Source organism: Jaculus jaculus, chromosome 9 (assembly GCF_020740685.1).
Source record: "Jaculus jaculus isolate mJacJac1 chromosome 9, mJacJac1.mat.Y.cur, whole genome shotgun sequence".
NCBI lineage: Eukaryota > Metazoa > Chordata > Mammalia > Rodentia > Dipodidae > Jaculus > Jaculus jaculus.
The window spans coordinates 41,163,070-41,187,806 of NC_059110.1; the positions used below are offsets into that span (position 1 = coordinate 41,163,070).

General features: G+C 41.6%; 1 protein-coding gene across 1 annotated transcript in view; it reads left to right on the forward strand.

Moving 5' to 3' along the window:
• Window positions 1–22,997, forward strand: part of Hddc2 (HD domain containing 2) — a 28,092-nt gene extending 5,095 nt beyond the window's left edge. Inside the window, exons 4-6 of the mRNA XM_004651346.2 lie at window positions 11,071–11,139; window positions 17,406–17,544; window positions 22,679–22,997. Of these exons, the coding sequence (XP_004651403.1) occupies window positions 11,071–11,139; window positions 17,406–17,544; window positions 22,679–22,776 (306 nt within the window). The 3' untranslated portion in view covers window positions 22,777–22,997. The remainder of the gene's footprint in view (window positions 1–11,070; window positions 11,140–17,405; window positions 17,545–22,678) is intronic.
• Window positions 22,998–24,737: the final 1,740 nt, after the last annotated feature.

Here is a 24,737-nt window from a genome sequence, read left to right on the forward strand (position 1 = left end):
AATGGCTAGTTTCCACTTCATAGATTATTGGAAGCTACTTTTCTTATAGGCCTTTGAGGTTAGACTGTGACGTTTCAGTGAGGAGACTTTTACTGACGTGATTTAACAGAACAGGTGGGTTCTGATAGTGGTTTTCACAGCTAATGGAGGCAAGAGTTCAGTAGCCAATAGAATTTTTGCCCCTCAAGAAGTGAGAAGATCCACAATCAATTCAAGTTCTAGTTTAGGACTTCTAACCCACCCTAAAATATAAACACCAAGGGAATAATGTAAAGGATGCACTCGTGTTCCTTCTGAAATACAGGTCCAAAGGATAGGCTGATCACGACATGGACTGTGAGGAGTCAAGACTTCTTTAGTTGCCTGACAGAATTAATACATAAAGAAAGCAATTTGCTCAAGATTCTGAGTTGCATTTTACACCTGAACTAGAGGTTGGGATGATGGGTAATGAAGCATGGCATATAGACAGAGGCTGGAGAAAGAAACTCCTTGCTCATCATCTGCTTTGACGGTGGTCATTCCCTTCATGTGTAGGTATGGGGAAGTCATACCAAAGTACCCAGAGGTTATCATAGACCTTAAAGTGAGGGGCAGGCATGGGAATTATGACAGAAATGAAGAAAAGACAAATTGTTCCCTTGGCGGTACACATGGATTTGCTTCAGAGTGGACCAAGTCAGAACCTTTTGGAGAAGGACCATCCTTAATATAGAAGAACTGTAGTTGAGGAAAACTTGTGACTGGCCAGACAGGACATGAATCCTGTCTAATGTCACCCAGTGGAGGAGCACAGGGTCCTAAACTATTAGAAGGTGCTGTGGTCTTGGTAGATACTACATCCTGGCAAGAAAGAAAACCTTTCCGCTGCAGTAAGCCTCCTTGCTGCTGCCCACCCCTGCTGATTCAGAGGAGTAAATAGGATAGACAGAAGGAACCAGGGAAACAGCTTAAAGAACATCAGGTTCTTGGCCAGGAAGCAAGGGCTTGGGGTGCTCATGTTCATTGTCTCCTCCTGCTGGTCAGGGTTTGGGTACAGGAATATCAGGAAGGTGAATAAGCTTTAGGCAGATGGTGTTTATGACAAGATTGAGCACTCTTAGGAATGTGTTAAGATGATTAAATGAGGGTTTTTGGCCTGAGGAAGAACATGCATACTAATCATAAAAACAAGAAGACTATTTTGCACATGACTTGCCCTACTAGGTTGGCCAGATTTATTTTTTGTTTGTTTGTTTTTGGTTTTTCAGGATAGGGTCTCACTGGTCCAGGCTGACCTAGAATTCATTATGTAGTCTTAGAGTGGCCTCGAACTCACAGCGATCCTCCTACCTCTGCCTTGCAAGTGCTGGGATTAAAGGTGTGCGCCACCTCGCCCAGCTGGCCAGGCTTTTAACTGGGAGGAGGGAGGGAAGAAAACCACTTGGTAAACTGTAAGGATGACCATTTTGGAGGACAGTATTAAAATGACAGACAAAATGAGGGCATAGAAAACATAACTTGGAAAGGAGACCTAATGCAATACTTGTTCTCGGCCCCCTTCCTACACATGCTAACATTAGCTTTATGATAGCCTGCCCTGGTCAGGTTTGCTTAGAGGTGTCATGGAGATTAGGGGATGGACTTTGAGGTTGGAATGTAGCAGTGAGCAGTGATATTCCTTTGCAAAGGAGAACGAAGGAAAAGGCTTACTGAAAAGGAAGCAGAGTCATGGTGGGTCTGTATCTATGAGGGCAAAGAGCAAGGAGGGAAAAGGAGAACCTTTATCATGGGAGTGAACTTGGCAGGGGGAGAATGTGAAACCAAGTGAATGTTTGTAGAGGGCTCAGCTGCAAGGTTATATACACTTGTGCACATGAACATTTCAAGGCGCTATTGTTACGAAAGAGAAAATTGTAGACAAAATGGTTATGTGACTTGCTCACAGCCCTACAGCTTGTGTTCTGTGATCAGTGTTCCCACAAATGTGAACAAACATCTTTTTACTCCAGGTAGGCATCAATGACAGACCAAAGACATGATTCTACCCAATTGTAGCTTAGTGAACCAGTGGAATTATTGGAGCTGCTGATAGGAATGGCAATGATTCAGAGGTTCTTGCATCACCCCAAAGCCCAGCCCAACATGGCAGGGGGTGACTCGCAAAGCTGCGCCCTGGAGTTCCCTGCAGGCCAGACCCTGGGCTCAGCACTGTTCTTGGAAGTTGGGACAGTCTTCTCCCCATGAGTGGTTTTGCTTATGTCATATTGGGGAAGAGGCTTGGGAGGTGTGTAAGTTTCAGGAGCTTCCAGAGCCCTGTGAATTATTTACCATCCACCCCCCCACCTCCAGATTAAGGAGCCTCTGTCTCTACCTGGGAGAGAATGTTTCGGTTTTTGGAATTTGCTATGCAACAGCTAGTGAATGACAGTCTAGGTTTCAAGTCCAGTTTGATCTCTAGCTCAGCCTGTCAGCGTGGGAATGACAAGTGATGGCAGGTGCTTGCCGTAAAACTGGTACAGGAGAGTTGCTAAAAATTCCTCCACTCAGATGAGTTTACACAAATTTCTGACATTGCTATCAGGGGAAGAAGGGGACAGTGTCACCTAGAATTTGTCTTGTTGCAGTCAGGTTTGCATTGCTGGTAGAAATTGCCTAACCAAGAACAACTTTTGGGAAATAAAAATTTATTTTGGCTTACATGCTCAAGGGGAGGCTGCATGATGGCAGGGAAAATGACGTCATGAGAAGATGGTGGACATTATCCCCTGGCCAACCTAAGGTGGACCATAGCAACAGGAGAGTGTGCCAAACACTGGCATGGGGAAACTGGCTATAACACCCATAAGCCCGCCTCCAATAATACTGTACATCCAGGAGGCTTTAATTTCCAATTGCCATCAGTTGGGGAACCTAGCATCCAGAACACCTATGTTTATGGGAGACACCTGAACCAAACACCACATTCTTCCCCTGGCCCCCATAAACTGATATCTATACATGATGTAAAATACAATGCATTCAATCCAACTTTAAAAGTCCCCATAAGTTTTATCAATTCTGGTGATGTTCATACATCCCCATAGTATAGGTTTTTTAACTGAGCCATAATACCAAAAAAAAAAAAAAAAAAAAAAAAAAAATCCTCCCAAAACCCATAATGGCACAGAGTAAATGCAGTGCAAAAGCTGGCATTGGGCATAGCAAAGAAATACTCAAGCAATACATGACTTAAACAGGACAAACACCAAACTAGCTCTAAGTCCAACAACTCTAGCCAGTGACAACTTTCCAAGTCTGATAATTCTAACCAGTAACAAGTCTTTGGAGTTCTAATTCTGCCCCTTCAGCTAGACTACTCACAGTCCTGCAAAACTTCATCTGGGGCCAGCAGCCATCTCGTGGTTCTGGCATCTCCACTGGGTCTCCACTGTAATCTACGGTTCATCCTCCTCCATCGGGTCACCATGCAGGCATCTAACAAGCCTCCTTTACACTGTTCGTGGCCATTTCCAAAACACAAGACCATGTTGCAAACTCAATGACCCTCTCTTTCCTGCATTTCTTATACTCCATAATACCAAGTAGGGTGCCAATTTGTTAATCCGAGGCAGGGGGAGGCAACAAACCAGACTTTGAAGACCAGGACACTCCTTGAGCACTCAGGCCCCTTCAAAAGAGTTTACATTCTTCCCATTGTCCCAGTGCAGGTTAGGTGGCCCAGTCTCAAAGGATGTAGTCTCTCAATTGCAGCTGACTAGGCAGCAGTTCACTCAAAGATTTTTTTTTTTTTCTGTGCCATATCCCTCTACTTATACCAGTTCATTTCTATGAAAAGCAATCCTACACAACTTCTCAGGTCAAGGGACAACAGTAAGTTTCTCACACAGACTGCTAGCCCAGTCCAAGCAAAGCTCTTTCTTACCCTCATAAGCCAAACCTTATAGTCCATAGTTCTTACTGCATTCAGGTCTTTTAACTCTGATCAGAATAGTCCATTAAGCTGTACTTACAGTACTGCAAGGCATCTTTTAGGCCAAGGTTTCAAATACTTCCACATTTCTCTTGAAAATCAGCTCCAAAAGGCCAAAGCCACACAGTCAGGTGTCTAGCAGGAACCTCACTCCTGGTACCACTTTACTGTTGCAGTCAGGTTAGCATTGCTGATAGAAATCACCCAACCAAGAGTAGATTTGGGGGGGAAAAAAGAGGTTTATTTTGGCTTACGAGTTCAAGGGGATGCTCCACAATGGCAGGGAAAACAATGGCATGAGCATTGGGTGGACATAAGGTGGACCATAGCAACAGGAGAGTGTGCCAAACACTGGCACGCCTGCCCACCAACAAAACACTGCCTCCAAGAGGCTTTAATTTCCAATTGCCATCAGTTGGGGAACCTGGAATCCAGAACACCTAACTTTTTATAGGGGACAGCTGAAACAAACCACCACATTTCTGAACAGCACAATGATATATCAAAGGGAGGGTGGCAGGACTCATGATGAGGAAAGGAAAGGGCTTACTCTGCCTGAGCCCTATTCATTGTCCTGAACTTCAGTGACATTTTCAGAGGGCCATTTTCAAAGGCAGACATGGCTCTGTGGCAACCACCATCACACAAGGAATAGGGTCCAAGAGGTCTCAAAGTAGAGTTCTCATTGTGTAATGAGAGACGTTGATGGATTTACATCCAGGAAAATCTGCTCAGTTTCAGCAGGGTAACACTGTGTTAGTTTGTTTGCTTTATTTTCCAAAGAGCATTGTGATTTTAGTCAATAAGTCAACTTTTGGATTATATTATCTCCAAAGTGTTAATTCAGTCTGTAAGGAAAGTGAAGGAGAAAGCACACTGGACTTGATCTCAACAGACAGAGACAGTGGTTGGACCAGCTTACATTCCAACCAATAGTGAAAAAGTATTCCTATTTCTCCACAGCCTTGCCAACACTAGTTTTCACTTGATTTTTCTAATGTTTGCTATCCTTACTGGGGTAAGGTGGAATCTCATAGTTGTTTTAATTTGCATTTCCCTAATGGTTAGGGATGTTGAACATTTTCTTAAGTGTGTGTTAGCCAGTTGTACTTCCTCTGAGAACTCCCTATTTAGTTCTCTGCCCCACTTTTAGAGTGTGTTGTTTGATTATTTTTATTATATTTTATTTTAATTTTATTTTTTTCTTTTCACAATTTTTAGTAACATTTTCCATGATTATAAAAAATATCCCATGTTAATAAGCTTCCTCACCTACCCCGTACTTTCCCCTTTGAAATTCCATTCTCCATCATATTACCTCCCCGTCTCAATCATTCTACTTACATATATACAATACCAACCCACTAACTACCCTCCTCCCTTCCTTTCTCTTCCCTTTATATCTCCTTTTTAACTTACTGGCCTCTGCTACTAAGTATTTTTCTTCTCATGCAGAAGCCCAGTCATCTGAAGCTAGGATCCACATATGAGGGAGAACATGTGGTACTTGGCTTTCTGGGCCTGGGTTACTTCACTAGGTATAATGCTTTCCAGATCCATCCATTTTTCTGCAAATTTCATAACTTCATTTTTCTTTCTTTCTTTCTTTCTTTCTTTCTTTCTTTTTTTTTTTTTTGTTTTTGGAGGTAGGGTCTCACTCTAGCCCAGGCTGACCTGGAATTCACTATGGAGTCTCAGGGTGGCCTTGAACTCACGGCAATCCTCTTACCTCTGCCTCCCTAGTGCTGGGATTAAAGGCTTGTGCCACCACGCCCGGCTTCATAACTTCATTTTTCTTTACCGCTGAGTATAAACATTGTATAAATGTGCCATATCTTCATTATCCACTCATCAGTAGAGGGACATCTAGGCTGGTTCCATTTCCCATCTATTATAAATTGAGCAGCAATAAACATGGTTGAGCACGTACTTCTAAGGAAATGAGATGAGTCCTTAGGATATATGCCTAGGAGTGCTATAGCTGGGTCATATGGTAGATCAATCTTTAGCTGTTTTAGGAACCTCCAGACTGATTTCCACAATGGCTGGACCAGATTGCATTCCACCAGCAGTGTTGAAGGGTTCCTCTTTTTCCACATCCCTGCAAACATTTATGATCCTTTGTTTTCGTGATGGTTGCCAATCTGACAGGAGTGAGATGGAGTCTCAATGTAGTTTTAATCTGCATTTCCCTGATGACTAGTGATGTAGAACATTTTTTTAGATGATTATATGCCATTCGTATTTCTTCCTTTGAGAATGCTCTATTTAGCTCCATAGCCCATTATTTGATTGGCTTGTTTGATTCCTTATTATTTAACTTTTTGAGTTCTTTGTATATCCTAAATGTTAATCCTCTATCAGATATATAGCTGGCGAAGATTTTTTCCCATTCTGTAGTTTGTGTCTTTGCTTTATTCACCGTGTCCTTTGCAGTGCAAAATCTTTATAATTTCATGAGGTCCCAGTGATTAATCTGTGGTTTTATTGCCTGAGCAATTGGGGTTGTATTCAGAACGTCTTTGCCAACACCCCTACTTTTTCCTCTAGCAGTTTCAGGTCTGATGTTAAGGTCTTTAATCCATTTGGACTTAATTCTTCTGTGTGGAGAGAGAGAAGAATCTATTTTCATCTTTCTACAGATATACATCCAGTTTTCCCAACACCACTTGCTGAAGAGGCTGTCTTTTCTCCAATGAGTATTTTTGGCATTTTTATCGAATATCAGGTTGCTGTAGCTACTTGGGCTTACATCTGGGTCCTCTATTCTGTTCCATTGATCTACATGTCTATTTTAGTGCCAGTGCCATGCTGTTTTTGTTACTATGGCTCTGGCTCTGTAGTATAGGTTATAATCAGGTATGGTGATACCACCAGCCTTATTCTTGTTGCTCAGTATTATTTTAGATATTCAAGGAATTTTGTGATCCCAAATGAATTTTTGGATTGTTTTTTGTATTTCCATGAAGAATGCCTTTGTAATTTTTTGTTTGTTTGTTTGTTTTTTGTTTTTCGAGGTAGGGTCTCACTCTGGCTCAGGCTGACCTGGAATTCACTATGTAGTCTCAGGGTGGCCTCGAAGTCTTGGAGATCCTCCTACCTCTGCCTCCCGAGTGCTGGGATTAAAGGCGTGCGCCACCATGCCCGGCTTGCCTTTGGAATTTTGATAGGTATTTCATTAATTGTGTAGATTGCTTTAGGTAAGATTGCCATTTTCACAATATTGATTCTTCCAATCCAGGAACAAGGGATGTTTTTCCACTTTCTAGTGTCTTCTGCAATTTCTCGCTTGAGTGTTTTAAAGTTCTCATTGTAGAGATTCTTTACTTTCTTGGTTAGGTTTATTCTAAGGTATTTTTTTTATGCAACTGTGAATGGGAGTGATTCTCTGATTTCATCCTCTTGTGTTTGTTGTTAGCATATATGAAGGCTACTGATTTTTTTTTTATTTTGTATCCTGCTACATGGCTGTAGGTTTTGATCAGCTCTATCAGTTTGATAGTAGAGTTTTTAGGGTCCTTTATGTATAGAATAACGTCATCTGCAAATAATGATAACTTGATCTCTTCCTTTCCAATTTGTATCCCTTTTATGTGTGTCTCTTGCCTTATTGCTATGGCTAAGACTTCCAAAACTATATTAAATAAATGTGGAGACAGTGGACACCCTTGTTATGTTCCTGATTTTAGTGGAAAAGCTTCTAGTTTTTCCCCATTTAGTAATATGTTGGCTGTAGGCTTCTCATAAATAGCTTTTATTATTTTGAGATATGTTCCTTCTATTCCCAGTCTCTGTAGGATTTTTATCATGAAGGGATGTTGGACTTTGTCAAACGCTTTCTCTGCATCTAATGAGATGATCATTGTTTAGTTTTTTGAGGTTTTTTTGTTCAGAAGGTTTTTTTCCTAGCCCTATATCGTGGAGAGTGCCTCCTGTTCTTTTTTTTTTTTTTCTTTTACAGTACTTGAAGAATTATATTGAAATCTTTAATCCATTTGGACTTGATTTTTGTATATGGGGGAAATGAGTGGGTTTAATTTCATTTTTCTACATATGGTCATCCAATTTGTCCAATACCATTTGTTGAAGATGTTGTCTTTTTTCCAGTCTACATTATTGGCACCTTTGTCAAAGATCAAGGAGCTGTAGTTGCTTGCCCTAGGTCTCGGTCTTTATTTCTGTTCCATTGGTCTCTGTTTATGTTTTTATCCAGGTACCATGCTGTTTTTGTCACCATGGCTTTCTAATATAGCTTTAGATCAGGTATGGTGATACCAACTGAGGTGTTTTTTTTTTTTTTTTTTTTTTTTTGGCTGAGGATATGTTTGGATATTCAAGGCCTTCTGCCATTCCATATGAATTTTGAGATCATTTTTTTTCAATCTCTGTGAAGAATGATGCTGGTATTTTTATTAGTATTGAGTTAAATCTGTATATTGCTTTTGGTAGAATTGCTGTTTTTGCAATATGAATTCTACCTATCCAGGAGCATGGGAAGTCTTTCCATTTTCTCAAGTCCTCCTCTGTTTCTTTCTTGAGTGTTTTTGTTTTCATTTATAGTTCCTTCACATCCTTTTTTAGTGTTATTCCAAGGTATTTAATTTTTTTTTTCCGTTGCTATTGAAAATGGGACAGCCTCACTGATTTTTTTAATTGCAGCACAGCAGCGGCCCCAGCCTTCCTGGTGATGAAGTCTGAAGCCCAGGGAGGCGCAGGGTCAAGCAGCAAAATGACTACAAACCTCTTCCCTGGTATGAGGCTACAGTGGCATATTTACAGCCAGGCAGATTTTTATACAAGATGATGGGTGAGAAGAGCGTAAGTGAGGATGTAAGTCAGGGAAAACAAGACAGGAGCAGGGTCATTTCCCTTGTTAACAAGACAGCTGACAATGGCCTTTCATTGAACAGGTGATTGTTTCTTTTTCAGGCCCAAGGTCCGGGAAAATGTTATTACCAAGGAATTTGACCTAAAACCTCTGTTTTAGGGCTGGCTTGTCTTAGCCATGTTAGAACTTTATCAGCCTTCCCAGTCTTAGGCTACATTTATAGACTTGCAGTATCCTGAAGGAGGGAGGTTTATTCAGCCTTCCTAGTCTCAGGCTACATTTATAGGCATGCAGGATCCTGAAGGAGGGAAGTGATGGTTCCATTCTAGTCTGCCATGTTCTGTGCTGGGTGCATCCGCTTAGGGGCAGCAAAATCTTGACAAAGATGGGTGCTCATGTTTCTATTCTAAGCAAGTGCAGACTTTGATATACCTTTACATAAATGTCATTTAGTACATTCTCCTCAAAGAAAAGGAATGGGAAAACTTGATGGTCTAGAATAGTGGAGAGAAAGATGATGTGTTTAATAAAGTCACCCTTCATTTGTGAAAATGTATTTTCTTCAGTACTTTGCTGATTTTTGAGGTTTGAGTTTGTAGTTTGTGATGTTGCATGTAAGAATACATTGTTGACCTTAGCAATCATGGTATGTTCTGGATGTATTTTATAAGACTTCTTTTTCCTTTCAGTAATATAAATGTCCATTTTCCTTTTCATTGCTCTTCTCCAACTCACTATTATATTTAAGACCTTAATGTTGCCAAAATTAATTGTTTTGTTTAAATTTTGTTTTACATTTATTATAGGTTATATTCTTTTATTCCCCTCACCCTGGCTTCTGTCTCCCTGAGATCCTCCTCAGTGGGGTTATGGTATTCACTGTGGGGTCATGAATACCTCAGCCAGTCCCTGTGGGGTTGTAAGGGACTGTGTCTCAGGGTATTTCTACCTACTCTGTGGCTCTTGCAGTTTTTCTGTCCTCTCTTCCACAGTGTTCCGTGAGCCACAGCAGGCCTGTGGTTAGTTTGGTTTAGTGTTGAGCTCTCTGTAGCCTCTGAGCTTCTGCTTTCATAGATTTTGATTGATCACCATATCTGTCACCATCATCCTGGAGCTGGTTGTCAGGCTAGCAGTAAGAGTAGTATTTATGTTGCTGCTGCTTCTGCAAGTTCTCCTGGGACCTGGCAGATGTGGAAGAGGTAGCAAGTGTTGTGGTGGTCAGTTGGCTATTTTCTTATCTAATTGATAGATCTTGGCTCTCTTCCATTTTCTCTGCTATCTATTAAAAAAAGCAGATTTTTTCAAGAGTGAAATAAACTTGGGTTAAAGGCGGTATGCAGTTATTTGGGAGACTTGTGGTATGTAAGCCCACTCTTCTCCAAGGAGTGAGGGCTCTTTCTGAACTCTTGAGTTTCCTGACCATCAGATTCTGACTTGGTTTCCAGTACCAGATATGAGTTCTCTCCCACTGAGCAGGCTTCAAGTCCAATCAGAGAACACTTGGTTACCCGCCGAGGTTATGTGATACTATTGCACAAGGGTCTACTTCTTGTCTACCTGGTTGATATGGTGAAAGTGATAAGTGACCCAGACATGTGACACTTAGAATAAAACTAGCTCAGTTCAAGTAATGGAAGACACTGGAATAGGATAGTACTAGGGACTTCAGAAAGATTTATAAGTATAGAACACCTTCTGTTTGAATTACCTGAGTGTTTCTGTAGGTTTTGGCTATCTCTCTGGCTTCTTCTAGCTTCTGTTGGACACTATAGAAAGGCCACCAGTGGCCTGGTGAAAGCTACGTCCCTTCAGTTCCTGTGGACATAGTCAGACCCAGCTGGGCATTATCCTCCTCTTTGGGAAGGTGTGGATGAGCAGCGAAAGCAAGAGCTGAAGGGGGTGGGGAATGATTGAACTGTGTGGACAGTCTTCAATTTAGGGTAAGTGCTTTCTGCTAGCTCTGTCTGAAGCCCAGTGAGGCAGCCTCTTGAGGCACTAGAGCCCAGCGGTGCAGAGAGGATGGAGGTAACCAAGAAGGCTGCAAACCTCAAAGCCTTGCTTGTAACTTCCTTTATGTAGATGACAATAGTTGTCCCTTTGTGCAATATTTAAATTTTTACCTATAATAGAAAATGATTATATTTAACACATTTTTCTTTTGTACCAGTAAAGGCCAGTTTATCCTGCTGGGAATATTTTGAAAGAATCTGAGTTCCTTATTTGGTTTCAGTAGGATAGGTGTTACCTTTGATAAGTGTGAGCATATTGAAAATAATGGTTTGTACTTCAGGAAGCGATGAAACAGATTACGCAGCTCCTGCCAGAAGACCTCAGAAAGGAGCTCTATGAACTCTGGGAGGTAAGTATAGGTGATGGTCTACTTTTTAGTTATTGGTTATGAATTTATATGGCTCACCAACCTTTGAGTTGGCTTAGATGGTTTTAACAACCTGTCTCCAATTTACTATTGTCTCACCTCCCAGCTGCTGCAGAAATGTCTCTAGACTGATAGGAATGTTTCTTTCTTCCAGTCTCTGCTTCTCTTGTCACCACAGACCTGGTGTGGCTCTTGACTCGGAGTGCCTGCATTTTCTGCTGCCTTTCCCATAGTCACCTACCCATTTGGGGTAGTTCAGAACTAGGACTTCCTGGTCCTGTGACATTGGGTATGTTCCCCTCACTGAGTCTGTTACCCATTCTTGAAACCTTGACAGCTTGTTAGGGCTCAGTAGTGTCAAGTTGAAAGGCATAGGAAGAGGCACACCCATCAAACAGGGTTCCCCGTGTTTGTTCCTCTCTGTTGGAGGTAGGCAGGAAAGAAAAGAAAGGAAGACTGGATACAGAATAGATGCTTTCTCTCATTGCTCTTTTTTTCTTAGTGTTCTTCTTTTAAAAATAAAAATAAAAACTTATTTATTTGCCAGCAGAGAGATATAGAGGAGACAGACAAAGATCCCGGGGGGGGGGGGAGGCGCAGATGCGAGAGAATGATGATTGGGCACACCAGGGCCTCCAGCCGCTGAAAATGAACTCCATATGCATGCACCACTGCATCTGACTTTACGTGGGTAGTGGGGAAATTGAACTCAGTTCATTAAGCTTTGCAGGCAATTGTCTTAGCTCTGAGCCATCTCTCCAGCCAAATATTGATTTTTTTTCTGGTTTTTCAAGGTAGGGTCTTGCTCTAGCTCAGGCTGACATGGAATTCACTATGTAGTCTCATGGTGGCCTCGAACTTACAGCATTCCTCTTAACCTCTGCCTCCTGAGTGCTGGGATTAAAGGCATGTGCCACCATGCTTGGCTTTGGTTTGGTTTTCTGAGGTAGGGTCTCACACTAGCTCAGGCTGACCTGGAATTCACTGTCTTCTCAGGCTGGCATCAAACTCATATTGATCCTTCTACCTCAGCCTCCCAAGTGTTGGGATTTAAGAAATGTGCCACCACACCTAGTTTCTTAGTGTTCTTCTATCTGATGCACACTGGCTTTTCCTTGATGGAGCCCCAGGGCCCACTCTGTCCTGCTCTTGGTCAGCCCCACCTCCCACTCTCACTTACTTCTGCTTCTCATCCCCCTTGCTCAGGACCCCACCCTGCCCTGTCTCTACCCTGAGCCCCAAAGCTGGCAGGACCCTTTCCCTTTGCCTCTTGTGCTGGCTTGGCTCTTTCTTCCCTTGGTATTGCAATAGGACAAGCCTGAGATTGGAACCCTGAACAGATTTTTCCCTAGAAAAGTCATATTCTGTATCGTCAGATTCTGAAATGCATTGTAATTTTCGTGATTTGACTCAGTTGTAAGGTATTGCAGTAGTGTTGAGACCAGGGCTTTTAAACTAGAGACAGGGATGAGTGAGTTATTTAACTCCAGTTAGCCTGCTTCACCTCCACAAAGTGAAAGTCATACAGGCCTTCATGTTCATGATCAGTTATGAAATTCAAAAGGCTCAGAACCAGCTTTTAAAAAACTGAATTCATTTTGTCAGCTGCATCATACCTGAACCACCACGAGGCTTTTAGAGTTGTCATTCATCCCCTTTGGTATGAACATTAATCCCTTTCATGGACAAATACTCATTTATTTGGTTGTTGAGTGTTGCCTTAGGCTTTGTTAGGGGTATTCTGTAATATATACTGCATGTACCATATTATTTTCAATGATAAGAAAATACTGAAATCTGAAGTAGTTCTGAGGCCATGGTTTAAGATGCGAGATTGTGGGCATTTAATACCTACTTTGTTGAATCGTTATGAGAATTCAGTCTGGGAAAGTATGCATGGATCTAACCTGCAGCCTGCTATGGATGGTGGGTTTCTTGGGAACAGTGGCCCGAGGCCCCGAGGCCCCGAGCATATATTTTCAAGTGGCCTTTGGAACATGCTTTGTAAGATGGGGGAAAACAGAGTGGAGTTGGGTTGCATTTCAAACATAAAGAGAAAAAGAATGGTGCTCGAGTTTATGAAATGAATCCTCTTGTCTCTATAGAAGGGAACTCAGGATTTTTAAAGTTTTACAAAAAAAAATCCTCTTTTGCATCGTAATCATTGTAAATGCAACAACTGCAATTATTTTCTTAGTTGGTCATCAGTAACTGGCTGAAAATTTATATTAAAGTCTACATGAATTAAGTTAGTACCAAGTAAATACTACAGTACTTACAGAATCTTTAGATTTGAGTAAATGTAAACAACACTTGATAACCCCATAGAGATTGTAGTTTTACCATTATTTAATGTCACTGGTTGACCCAGTGGATTTTCTTTTAAATTTTAAAACTTTATTTCAGAGAGGGAGAGAAAGGCAAATAGAGAAAGAATGGGCACACCAGGGCCTCCAACTACTGCAAACAAACTCCAGACACATCTGGCTTGTGCATCTGGCTTACATGCGTGTTGGGGAATTGAACATGAGTTCTTAGGCTTTGCAGGCAAACACCTTAACCGCTAAGCCATCTCTCTAGCCCCCAAAAGCAATTTTTAAAGCATAGTTCTAGATGTTATTAATTTTGTGAGTTATGTAGACTGTCTTTAGCTTTGTTTTCACACATATTTATAGGTTTAAAGGTGATTTCATACACATGAAAGAATTTTTAGTAGGAAGGATAAACAAGTTGGCTAACTTATTGGGAAAATTCAACTAAAATGACCATGATACTTATTTTTTAAAGGAAATATTATTAGGACATTTATGTACTTCAGGACAACAAATTTTGACTACTTACTCAGATGTCTGCAGGAACATACTCTTTTGAGTATGCATGGAAGTATCTAGAATATTTACATATGGCTCATTTAGAGGTGGCATGTCAAATTTGGGGATAAAAATTATTTTAACAACTGATGTATCTTCAGTGCCAGCCTGAAAATTTCAGGTGATGATACAGAAGCTGAAGAAGATACTAAAATACCAGGTTTCCACACTATAAAGAGGTAAATTCTTCTCATGTAAAGTGTTTCAAGCAATGATTTAATCACATTGACTATTTGTTCTGGAACAAGGGTGCCTTCATGATACTCAATTAAAAAAAATCATTGGAATTTATTTTATTTGGGTAAACAAAATTTATATTAGAATTCTAGGCTCCTATATTTTCAAACCAGAGGAGAATAAAAATGAATTCTTTCTTCACTCTGAATTTTAAATTCCCCAACTTTTTTTCATGCATTTTTCTGAATTTTTATTCTATTTTTTAAAATTAAGCAGAAAGTTGTATGGGTACATCATATGTTAGTAACATCATTTCCCTCTTCCCTGACCCCCCCCTCCCATTCTGCTGAGGGCCCCAGTGAAGTTTGTTAATGAAGACTTCTGTCTAAGCACTGGGTAGGATACTTCCTTGCCTTTGTCTAGCTTTTGGTGGTGTAAAACAGTTCTGATCTCTGTTCTCTGGTCGCATGGTATTCTCGTGTATCTGTGTCCTAGTTTTCCTGTTTTGGATTAGGACCTGCCCTAACCTGATACAACTCTGTTATACTTTGCTTACTTCCTCAGAGGTCTTCCAAATAAAGCATAGCTACAGATCACATGAATTTTTCAGTACAATTCAGCCATCCTTTGGTACATTTTTGTCATTCATATCTAATGTTACTGTACAGATTTCAGTATCACTTCCAAAATTCAAATACTGACTTTCTTCTTTATTAGCTGTGTGGCTTTGGGCAACTTAATTATTCCGTGTCTCATTTTTTCATCTGCATTATGGCAGTATATAAGCATGGGAATTAAAGTAATTAATGCATATAAGGCACTTAGAATATGACCTGGCACATTGCAATCTCTTTTTCTAGCTTATATATCCTTTCCCTCCTTACCCCCTGTCTTCAGTCCTTATATCCTAATTTTCTTTGAAGAAATAGGTCATTGCTCTGGAGAGGTGGCTTAGCAGTTAAGGCACTTGCCTGCAAAGCCTAAGGACCTAGGTTCAATTCCCCAGGACCTACGTAAGCCAGATGCACCAGGTGGTGCATGCATCTGGAGTCCATTTGCAGTGGCTGGAGGTCCTGGTGCACCCATTCTCTGTACCTCTCTCTCTCTTCCTCACTATCTCTCAAATAAATAAATATTAAGAGTTGGGTAATTTTGTACCTATAGTATTTTGGATAATATCAGCTACATAAAAAATGCAAGTTGATTGATATTTGAAGTGGGATCACCACAGCGGTTCACTTTAAACCTCTATCAGCCCAGAGGGCCACATCTACTAAACATTTTTTATTACAATTTGTCATTCACCATAAGAGTGTAAAATTATATTTCAGAAAGCCAAGAGAAAGCATGCTCATGTTCTGGAAAGTATTGCAGAAAGATCTCCACCTTAACATCTGCATTACATGTAAAGAAATATTTTTTTAAGCTCCAAGGCTCTGAGGGAGCCACTCACCCATGCAGAATGCTTAGCATAATCTCCTGGCTTGGATTCTCTTCTTCCTAGATCTTCTCTCCATAGTATCAGAAGTTCTGTCAACAGTATATCTAGTTGTGTTAACAAGTGACCTTGTTTTGAAAAGGTTTGTCCCACAGAGTGTTGCTAGAGTTGATGTAGAGAAAGACAAGGTTCCTGGAACTCGGGAGCAAGAATTACTTGTTAAAAAGTAGAAGTTGTAAATGGCAGCATTCACCGATACCAGAGCTTCCCTCAGGGCCAGCTTTTCCTGAGGATGAGGCACCGTACTTTTTATCTTCCTCTTCTCCTCTCCTCTTCCTTCCTCACCCTCCATCTTTCAGTACCCACAATCCCCTTCCTCCTGACATTTCTTGTCCTTCTGTTGATCTGGAAACCTCGGACTAAGACACTGGGCGACATGCCCTCTTGTCCTCTCTGCATGTGGAAGAGTGCTTGGCATGCCTTGTGCTGATCTCGGAAAATGAACTTGGAGAATGTCTTTACAGTTACAGTTCTAAGGGGGAAATTCAGAAAGTTGCATTTCTTTCAAATATTTTGTAAATTTGCTAGAATTTGTTGTAAAACATATTGCATTTCCTCATGGTTTGAGCTATTTGCCATACTTTCAACAGAAGAGAAATCCCTGATTGCTTTGCACAGAAGATTCCATTTCCTCTGGCTAAATCATGAACTTGAATTTATTTAATATACCTATGAAAATGAATTAACATTTAAATAAAATAATTTTAAATGCCTTTGAGATAGAGCAAAATGTTAGGTTTCATGTTTTAAATCTTCCCCTTTATAATATCCAGCTCTATCAAACCCTAATGTCTGTCTTTATAAGAATAAGGTATCTAATAAAACCCAGGAAACTTTTTAGTGATTTGTATCATGTCACCTTGCCAAGATAGTATGACAGGCTTATTATCTGAACACATGTGGGGTGGAATTACAAATGAGAACTTTGCAGGGAAACCAGTTTGAAACATTTTGGTCTTAATAGAAGAATGATCACATACAGCATTAATTGGGACTTGTGGTTGTATGTGGTTGTGTTTTCTGCTCTAAGAAGCAGGCATCCTGGAGCTCCCTGTTCAAGACTGGCACTGGGTGGGGAGGGACCAGTGGGAAGAAGAAAGAAGAAGAAGAAAGGTGGAAAGGCTTCTCCCCTCAACCACTCTCACCACTTCTTGCCACCAAAACACACACACACACACACACACACACACGGCAGGGTGTGCACAGCTCAGATTCTGCGTTTGTTCCCCATAGTCATAACCTGAAGGGACTTAATTAAATCTGCCCTAGATGGCCAATAAGGACAGAGATTTCAGGGAAGACTGGTCACCAAAAGTTTATAGTAAAGCTGTTAGTTGGATTCAAGAGGAAAAGACACTCCAATGTTCAATAAAGAGATAATACAAACCTTGACTAGAATAAGATAAAGAACCTTCTTAAATGCACCAGATTGGAACTACTCAAGTGGACTTAAGAATCCTGAAAGAAAGACTGCATACTGAACAGGAAGAGAAGAGCTTAGAAGTGTCTAAGATGAGCAAAGGAGACTTGCAGGGCATTGTGTGATATGTCGAACAGTAAGTGGTTTCTGGGGTTAAACCATGCTGCTAGGTGAGGTGAGTCTGAAGTGACTGCACATGGGGCAGGAAAGTTACCTGTGCTGAATGTGCTGACTCTGACTTACATCAGTCCTAAGCACAGTGCTTCCAATGCCCCTGCCCTAGGAGTACGAGACCCAATCAAGTGCTGAAGCCAGATTTGTGAAGCAGCTGGACCAGTGTGAAATGATCCTGCAGGCATCAGAGTACGAAGACCTGGAGAACAAACCCGGCAGGCTGCAGGACTTCTATGATTCCACAGCAGGTACTTCATTCTATTTTTTATTTCATAAACTTTATTTATTATTTATTTTATTTTAGAGACAGAGAGATAGAAAATGGGCATGCCAGTGCCTTTAGCTGCTGCAAACAAACTCTAAATGCATGTGTCACCTTGTACATCTGGCTTATGTGGGTCCTGAGGAATCGAACCTCTGTACTTTGGTGTCACAGGCAAATGCCTTAACCACTAAGCCATCTCTTCAGCCCTCCATATTATTATTATTTTTTAAAGCTGTTAGGTTTATTCTTAGCGTGGGCATTGATGGTATGTCACTGAACCCCATCATGGATACCCTCTCCTAGCCTTTGCAAATGAAACATCTGGAAAGGAAATGGAACTGTTGGTCACAGGCCAGTGGTACTTAGGGCATCGTCACCTTGTTAGAGCACCATGCCCATTGTCTGCATCTACACAGCCTCTGCCTGGTCCTGGCCAGTCTCCTAACCCTTTGGCGTCTGTGACCTCATCTGAAAAATAGGAATCATCCTTTCTTAAGGTCAAGGTTGGTTTTCAAAATTCAAGGGATGTAATATATGTGCAAACATTCTATGAATTGTATGTACTTCAGTGTTTTGCAGTCATGCAAGAATGAAGTAGAAATTACTCCTTAAGGACTAGAGAGATGGCTTAACAGAGACATTAGGGACTGAAGGGGGGACCAGAGATGATAATCAAGTTTGAATTGCCAGCACCCACATACTAGGTGTAACCACTCACAACTGTAACCCCAGTCTCATGGGAGAACAGAGACCCCAGGATTGTTGGAGCTTGCAGAAGAAATGGCAAGCTCTGGGTCACTGAGAGATGGGCTTAAACAAGAATGGGTCGAAGAGCAGTGGCGTACCGGACTTTGTGCCTGTCACATAGGGCAGAACCCCCTCCAATGCAGGTCAGTGCATGGGGTGTTGCAAGGGCACATACGCATGCATACACCACACACACACAATAAGAAAAAATAAAATAAGGAATAGCTATTTAAGACAGGAAACCCTGTGCAGTTGATGTCATCTTCATCATTATTCTACTTAACAACACATTCCTCTAGTCAGACTTCTTGGGTTTGAATCCAAGTTGTGCTGTATATAAGCCATCATCTTCCAGTAACTCACCAAGACTCTTTAGTCTTTAGTTTCATTTCTTTAAGTGAGGATAGGGTAGGGAAGATAGCTCAATCAATAAAGTGCTGCTTCACAGCTTGAGGGCCTGAGTTGTAGCTTCAGTAGGTGTGGTGGACTGTACCTGTAATCCCAGCACTGGGGAGGTGGAGACAGGTGGATGTCTGGAGCTCAGTGGCTGGTCAGCTGGCCTAATTGGGGAGCTCCAGGCCAGCGAGAACCCCTTTCTCATATGAGGGTGTGCTCTTTATGAGGATGACCTGAGGTTATCCTCTGTCCTCTGTATACATGTGTACCTGCTTATACACGTGTGCCCACCACATGCATACACTTTCAAAAAAGAGTAAATAGAAACAAAATGGGAATAATTAAGCCAGGTGTGGTAGCACATGTACGTAATCCTAACACTCAGATGGGGAAGAAAAGAGGATTGTGAGTTTGAGGCCAGCCTGGGTTACCTCAGGAAACTGAGGGCTGTGGATGTAGCTTATTACTAGAGCACTTGACTAGCATGTGTAAGGCCTCAAGCCAATCATGTCAGGGCAGCCAGGTAATGCAAAATAGGGACACTAATAAAATCTACTTTACAGGGTTCTGTCAGGAAATAATAGCTCAAGTCACATGATTTGCTTAGAATAGTACCTGGCACTGTCTGCTGTCTACATTTTGATAGTTTCCAAAGTGAGAGATGGAAGCCCTGAGCCCACCACATGAGAGCTGGCTGCTGTTCTTCCAGCTCCTGCAAATGAAAGTCCCCATCTCCTTCCTGGGCACCCTTGGGGCTCTGTTCAGACCCCATCCTCACTCACAGCACTGCAGGAATGGCCTTTCTCTGACCTCTCAGGCCCCTTGTGCAGCCTCATCAAATAGAGGAATGTACCAGTTCACACATTAAGCTCCATGATACTATTGGCATCAGAATGAAGTTGATTTAATTTTCCTCTTCTCTTTTTCCAGTTCAGTGTCATCTGCTTCAGACAGGTCTGCCCATTTTCTTACTGGGATGTTGCTGTGTCCTCATTTGTAGACAGAGGCACCATCACATTTTCTGAGGAGAGAGGACAAGTGTACATCTGGCAAATGTTCTACCACCGAGCTGCACACTCAGCCTGGAATATTTATTTTTTTGAAATTCCCGTGGTGTTCCTCTTTCTAAAATACAATATCCTAACACTTAACAGGCATTTAAAAGACCTGAAACCCTAGAGATCTATCTCTGTCCTCCTTTCCTAACCCTCCCTGTGAAAGGTCAGCATTCCCTTTTTGCTTAAGGACTTCATCCAGGGCTTGCTATAGCCTTGAACCACCTACTGCTTACTCAGAATTCCTGGAGAGATGGCTTATAGTGGTGAAGGCATTTCCTGCGAAGCCTAAGAACTCCTGTTTGAATCTTGAGTTCTCCAGATCCCACATATAGCCAAACATAACAGTGACACAGGTGTGCAGTGCCACACATGGCTACAAGGGAGCACATGCTTCTGGAGTTCGGGCACAGCAGCTGAGAGGCTTGCCCATTCTCTTTCTGCCTCTTTCTTTCTTTCTTTCTTTCTTTCTTTCTTTCTTTCTTTCTTTCTTTCTTTCTTTCTTTCTTTCTTTCTCTATCTCTGACTCTCTCTCAAAAACAAAACAAACAAACAAACAAAGAAAAACCTGAGGTGGTCATTTATAATGAGAAAATTTTATTTTGGCTCACAGTCCGCTGATTGGTCTCATTGCTTTGGGCCTGTGGCAGGAGCACAGCCATTTACCTCATGGCAAGAATTTGGAAGAAAAGGAGAGGATGAGCCCCATAGTCTCCTTCATGGGCATAACCATGTAGCCTTGCTTCTTAAATGTTCCATCACCTCTTAATAGCACCACCCAGGGGACCAGACCCTTGGTGCATGGCACTTTGGGGGACCATCCGTGTTGGAACTATATGTAGCACTTCCCAATGCTTTACCTGGTCACCACCACCTGTTGATGCTTCAAGATCCCAGGCCAGTTTTGCTCTAATCTATCTTTGATATAATGGGGTGGTTTGGATGTATGTCCTCACAGACATAGGCTTGAATCTGAGTCTCCAATGGGCTGAGCCCTGCTGGGGAAGATATGTCACTGTGGGCAGATCTTGAAGTCCAACCCTAAGGTGTGTTTGTGGGTAGATCTTGAGTCTTCCCCCAAGATGTGTGGAGAGTGTCTGGAACTCTGGCTGTTCCTGCTGCTGCTAGTCCTTGCTGGCTGTTTGATGGTGTCTCTCTGCTCTGCATCTGTGGAAGTGAGTCAGCTTCTTCCACCACTGATGGTCTTCCATTGGGTTCTGTAAGCCTGAAATAAACCCTTTCCCTCCATAAGCTGCTTCTGGTCAAACATTTGATCAGAAAAGCAGACTACAACAGTAAATATTAGTCAAAAATGCTGGCTTATATAGGCCTGAGTTTAGCTTAATATCTTGAATTTACTATATTTAATTTAATAAGCTTTTACTGACCTACAAACCTCCCAAATTAAATAGTGTAATATTATAAACTAGTGGCCATGGCTTTAGAACCAAATCCAGTTGCTGCTTGTTTGTATGAATACCAGTTTGCTGAAATATAGCTACATCCCTTCTTTCTGTATTGTCTGTGGTATTTTCTGCACTGCAGTAGTGAAGATCAGTAGCTTCGACAGAGAATATAGGCCACAAAGTGTGAAATATTTACTGTCTGGCACCTTTACAGACAAGGTTTGTTGACTCATGTTGTAAGTAATGATTGGGTTCCAAGATAAGCATATTTCACCAATAATGTAAAACAGAGATCACTTTATACAGTTATCTTCCATGATAATAGATTCACAGTGAAAACAGAAAATGAACATGAAATATCAGTAGACTCAAAACTGTGAGTGGGGGCTGGAGTGATGGCTTACAGGTTAAGGCATTTAACCTCTTGGTTCGATTCTCCAGGACACACATAAGGTGCACATGGTGGTGTATGCGTTTGGAGTTCATTTGCAGTGGCTGGAGTCCCTGGCATGCCCATTTTCTCTCTCCCTGCATGTCTCTTTCTCTCTCTCACATAAATAAAAAAATAATAAAATATAATAAATTTTTAAAAAAATTGTGAGTGGATGGATTACTTGGTTTAAGTCCCACATTTTGCTGAAGAAGAAACCTGAGCCCAGAAAGGTGGCAACTTGCCCATAGCTGTGCTGAGATTACAGTTCACCACCCTTGGGTGTGCTGCTTCTGCTAGACAGTTAGTAAATAATAATGATGACAGTGACGTATCTGACCTAAGACATGGCTCTCATTCTCCTTACAACCAGTGCCTGAAAAGGTCTGTGTAGGCTGTGGCTGTTGTGATAGTTTTAAAGGGGACTTTCAGGCTCTGGCTTTAGCTATAGCAGAGGTTGTGACTGGTAGGGTGTCTGAAAGCAGAAGGGTGGGAAATAAGACTTGAAAAGTGGAATTTAGGGACTTGTGGGTAGAACCCTGGCTTTCTATTTAGGCATCTGTAATAGCATGGAGAACGGTTGCTTTCCAGGGTAGAGGAGCGGGGCCAGCAGCAGTGATGAGCCAGTTGAGGTGTAGAGGTGTTAGTAAGAGGGACATTTGCATTTTTTGTGTGCACCCTGTGGCAGCAGAGAGCCCCAGGTCTTCCTGCTTGCCTCTTCATCAGGGGGTGCAGTGGCCCCCTCAATACCTCTTAGTTTTGGAAGGAGCAGCCTGATTTTGGCTCTCTGGTCCTTACAACTGAGCTTTTATGTAGATTCTGATAGAGTCATTCAGGGGCTGCCTGGTGATGGTTCCTCTCGCTCCATCTGATGGTTCTTTGCCTGGTTATCATCCTTACATCCAGTAGCACTGGGGCAGGGGATAAAGTAATCCTCTAAACCTCCTAGAACTCCAAATCCCCCACTTTGCACAGTGGGTCAGATTATGGATGCATTCTCCTGGTAAGCCCTGAAGTCAAACTGGGGAAATGGATGTCTTCTCTTGTTAATATTGTGATGACTTTTTTTTTTCTTTCCTCCAGGAAAATTCAGCCATCCTGAGATAGTCCAGCTTGTTTGCGAGCTTGAGGCTGAGAGAAACTCAAGCCTAGCTGCCGCCTCCAGGGAGCCGAGCTCCTGAGCTGTTACTACTCCCCACTGCATTATTTCTCTGCCTCATGGCATTGTGTATTGCCATTGTTCATCTGGTGATTTCTTCAGATACAAGCCTACTTATTTCCTAATATCTGGACTTGAGCAGAAATGTGATCTTCTTTGGGCCACAGAAAAGGAAGTGGTAATGAAAACTTCATAGACCTGCCTTTTTAATGAACAAAATAAATATTAAACACTTTAAAAATTTTTGGTTGTTGTATCAGATATCTTAAATTATCTTATTCATACTTAATAACTTATATTCCTGAAGAAACGATTCATTGAAAGGCCAAAAATTTAGTTACAATTTTTTTTTTTTAATACAGTTGAGGGCTGGAGAGATGGCTCAGCAGTAAAGGAGCTTGTTTGCAAAGCCTGCTGTTTGTTTTGATTCTCAAATACCCACACACATAAAGCCAGATGCACAAAGTGGTGCACAAATCTGGAGTTTGTTGGCAGTGGCAGGAGGCCCTAGTATACTCATTCTCTTGCTCCTTCTCTCTTTCCCTCAAATAAAGATGGCTTAGCCATTAAGGCACTTGCCTGCAAAGCCTAAGATACCATGTTCAATTCTCCAGATCTCATGTAAGTTAGATGCAAAAAGGTAAGGCAAGTGCAAGGATGCATGTGCCCACTAGGTGGCACAAACTTTGAGTTCAGTTACAGTGGCTGAGGTCCTGGTGTGCCAATTTTCTTTCTCTTGCTCTCTCTAAAAAATAAAAACAATTTAAAAAACATGAATCCAGAAAAACAATGTGTGAAAAGTTCTTTACAAATGAAATGCTGCCATGTCAGATCACTATCAGGAGTTGGGACTCAAGATCCTTCTGCCTCCCAAGTGCTGGCATTGCAAGGATATGACACCATGCCTGGCTTGAGCCACACTTTGAATTTCTTTGCACCTTACCTTAGGCCCCAATCATAGATTTTCAAGCCTGCTAACAGGGTCCACCACTCCATCAATCCTTTCACATATGGGACCTAAAGTTTCTAATGCCATATATCTTCCTCTCTGTCTTTTTCTGTCTGATTTACAGATCTTGGGCTTTAGTTATAAGAACATTTGTCATCAGTGATCAGTGATAGGAAGAGTAATGCTGGAGTCACACTGAGTCCTAGGTGATGTGTCAGCCTGTCTCTCATATTTCCCTCCTGTGGGATAAGGAACCCACCTTTGCATGTCTTGGAGTCATGCACTACAACTGAATGGAGTGGGCAGGGAGGTCTTCGGTGCTGTCTGTCTGGTACTTTGATATGGAGCAATGAGGCCTGTCCCTTTAATTCAAATGTCAGTTTCCGACGGAGAAGGCCTTCAAGGCTGGTATGGTGAAAATTCTAGGCAGCGTTTCTTTGGAAACTCTTCAGTATCCATGGATACCCAATGTGCAGAAGCAAGGTACATGATCCCTTCAGAAGCAACACATGTGCAAATACCAGTGCTGTGCATTGAAAGGAGAAGATGTGATTGGTAGGAAAACAAATATCAGTGTTGGGGAGTTTTTTCCTCCTGGCATGAAAACATACATGAAATAACTATACAAAGTTCAAGTAAGCAGGTTTTCTGTGGCACTGAAGTTCTGTTTTCAGTGATTTCATGCCAGTTTTTCATAAACAGCACAGCTCATGGATGCTTGGGAACCTCCCCTGACCCAGACTTCACACTGGACACATTGTTTTCTTAGTTTATCATTTTGCTACCAAGTGGTGTTCTACTATTAGTCTTAAATTTTGTTTCTAAGGTAAGGTGTTTCTAAAAATGGAATGGTGCTGTGAATAAAATATAAAATCAAGATCAGCAGAAGATATCTATTGATCCAAAGCAGTGTCTACACATATTTGAACATTATTACTTAAAATTATTTTTTCTTGGAGGATTCTTGTGACTTGCCTAGAATTGGTCTTCTGAATAACAAATCATGTAATTATGATGCAGAGTAAATAATTATT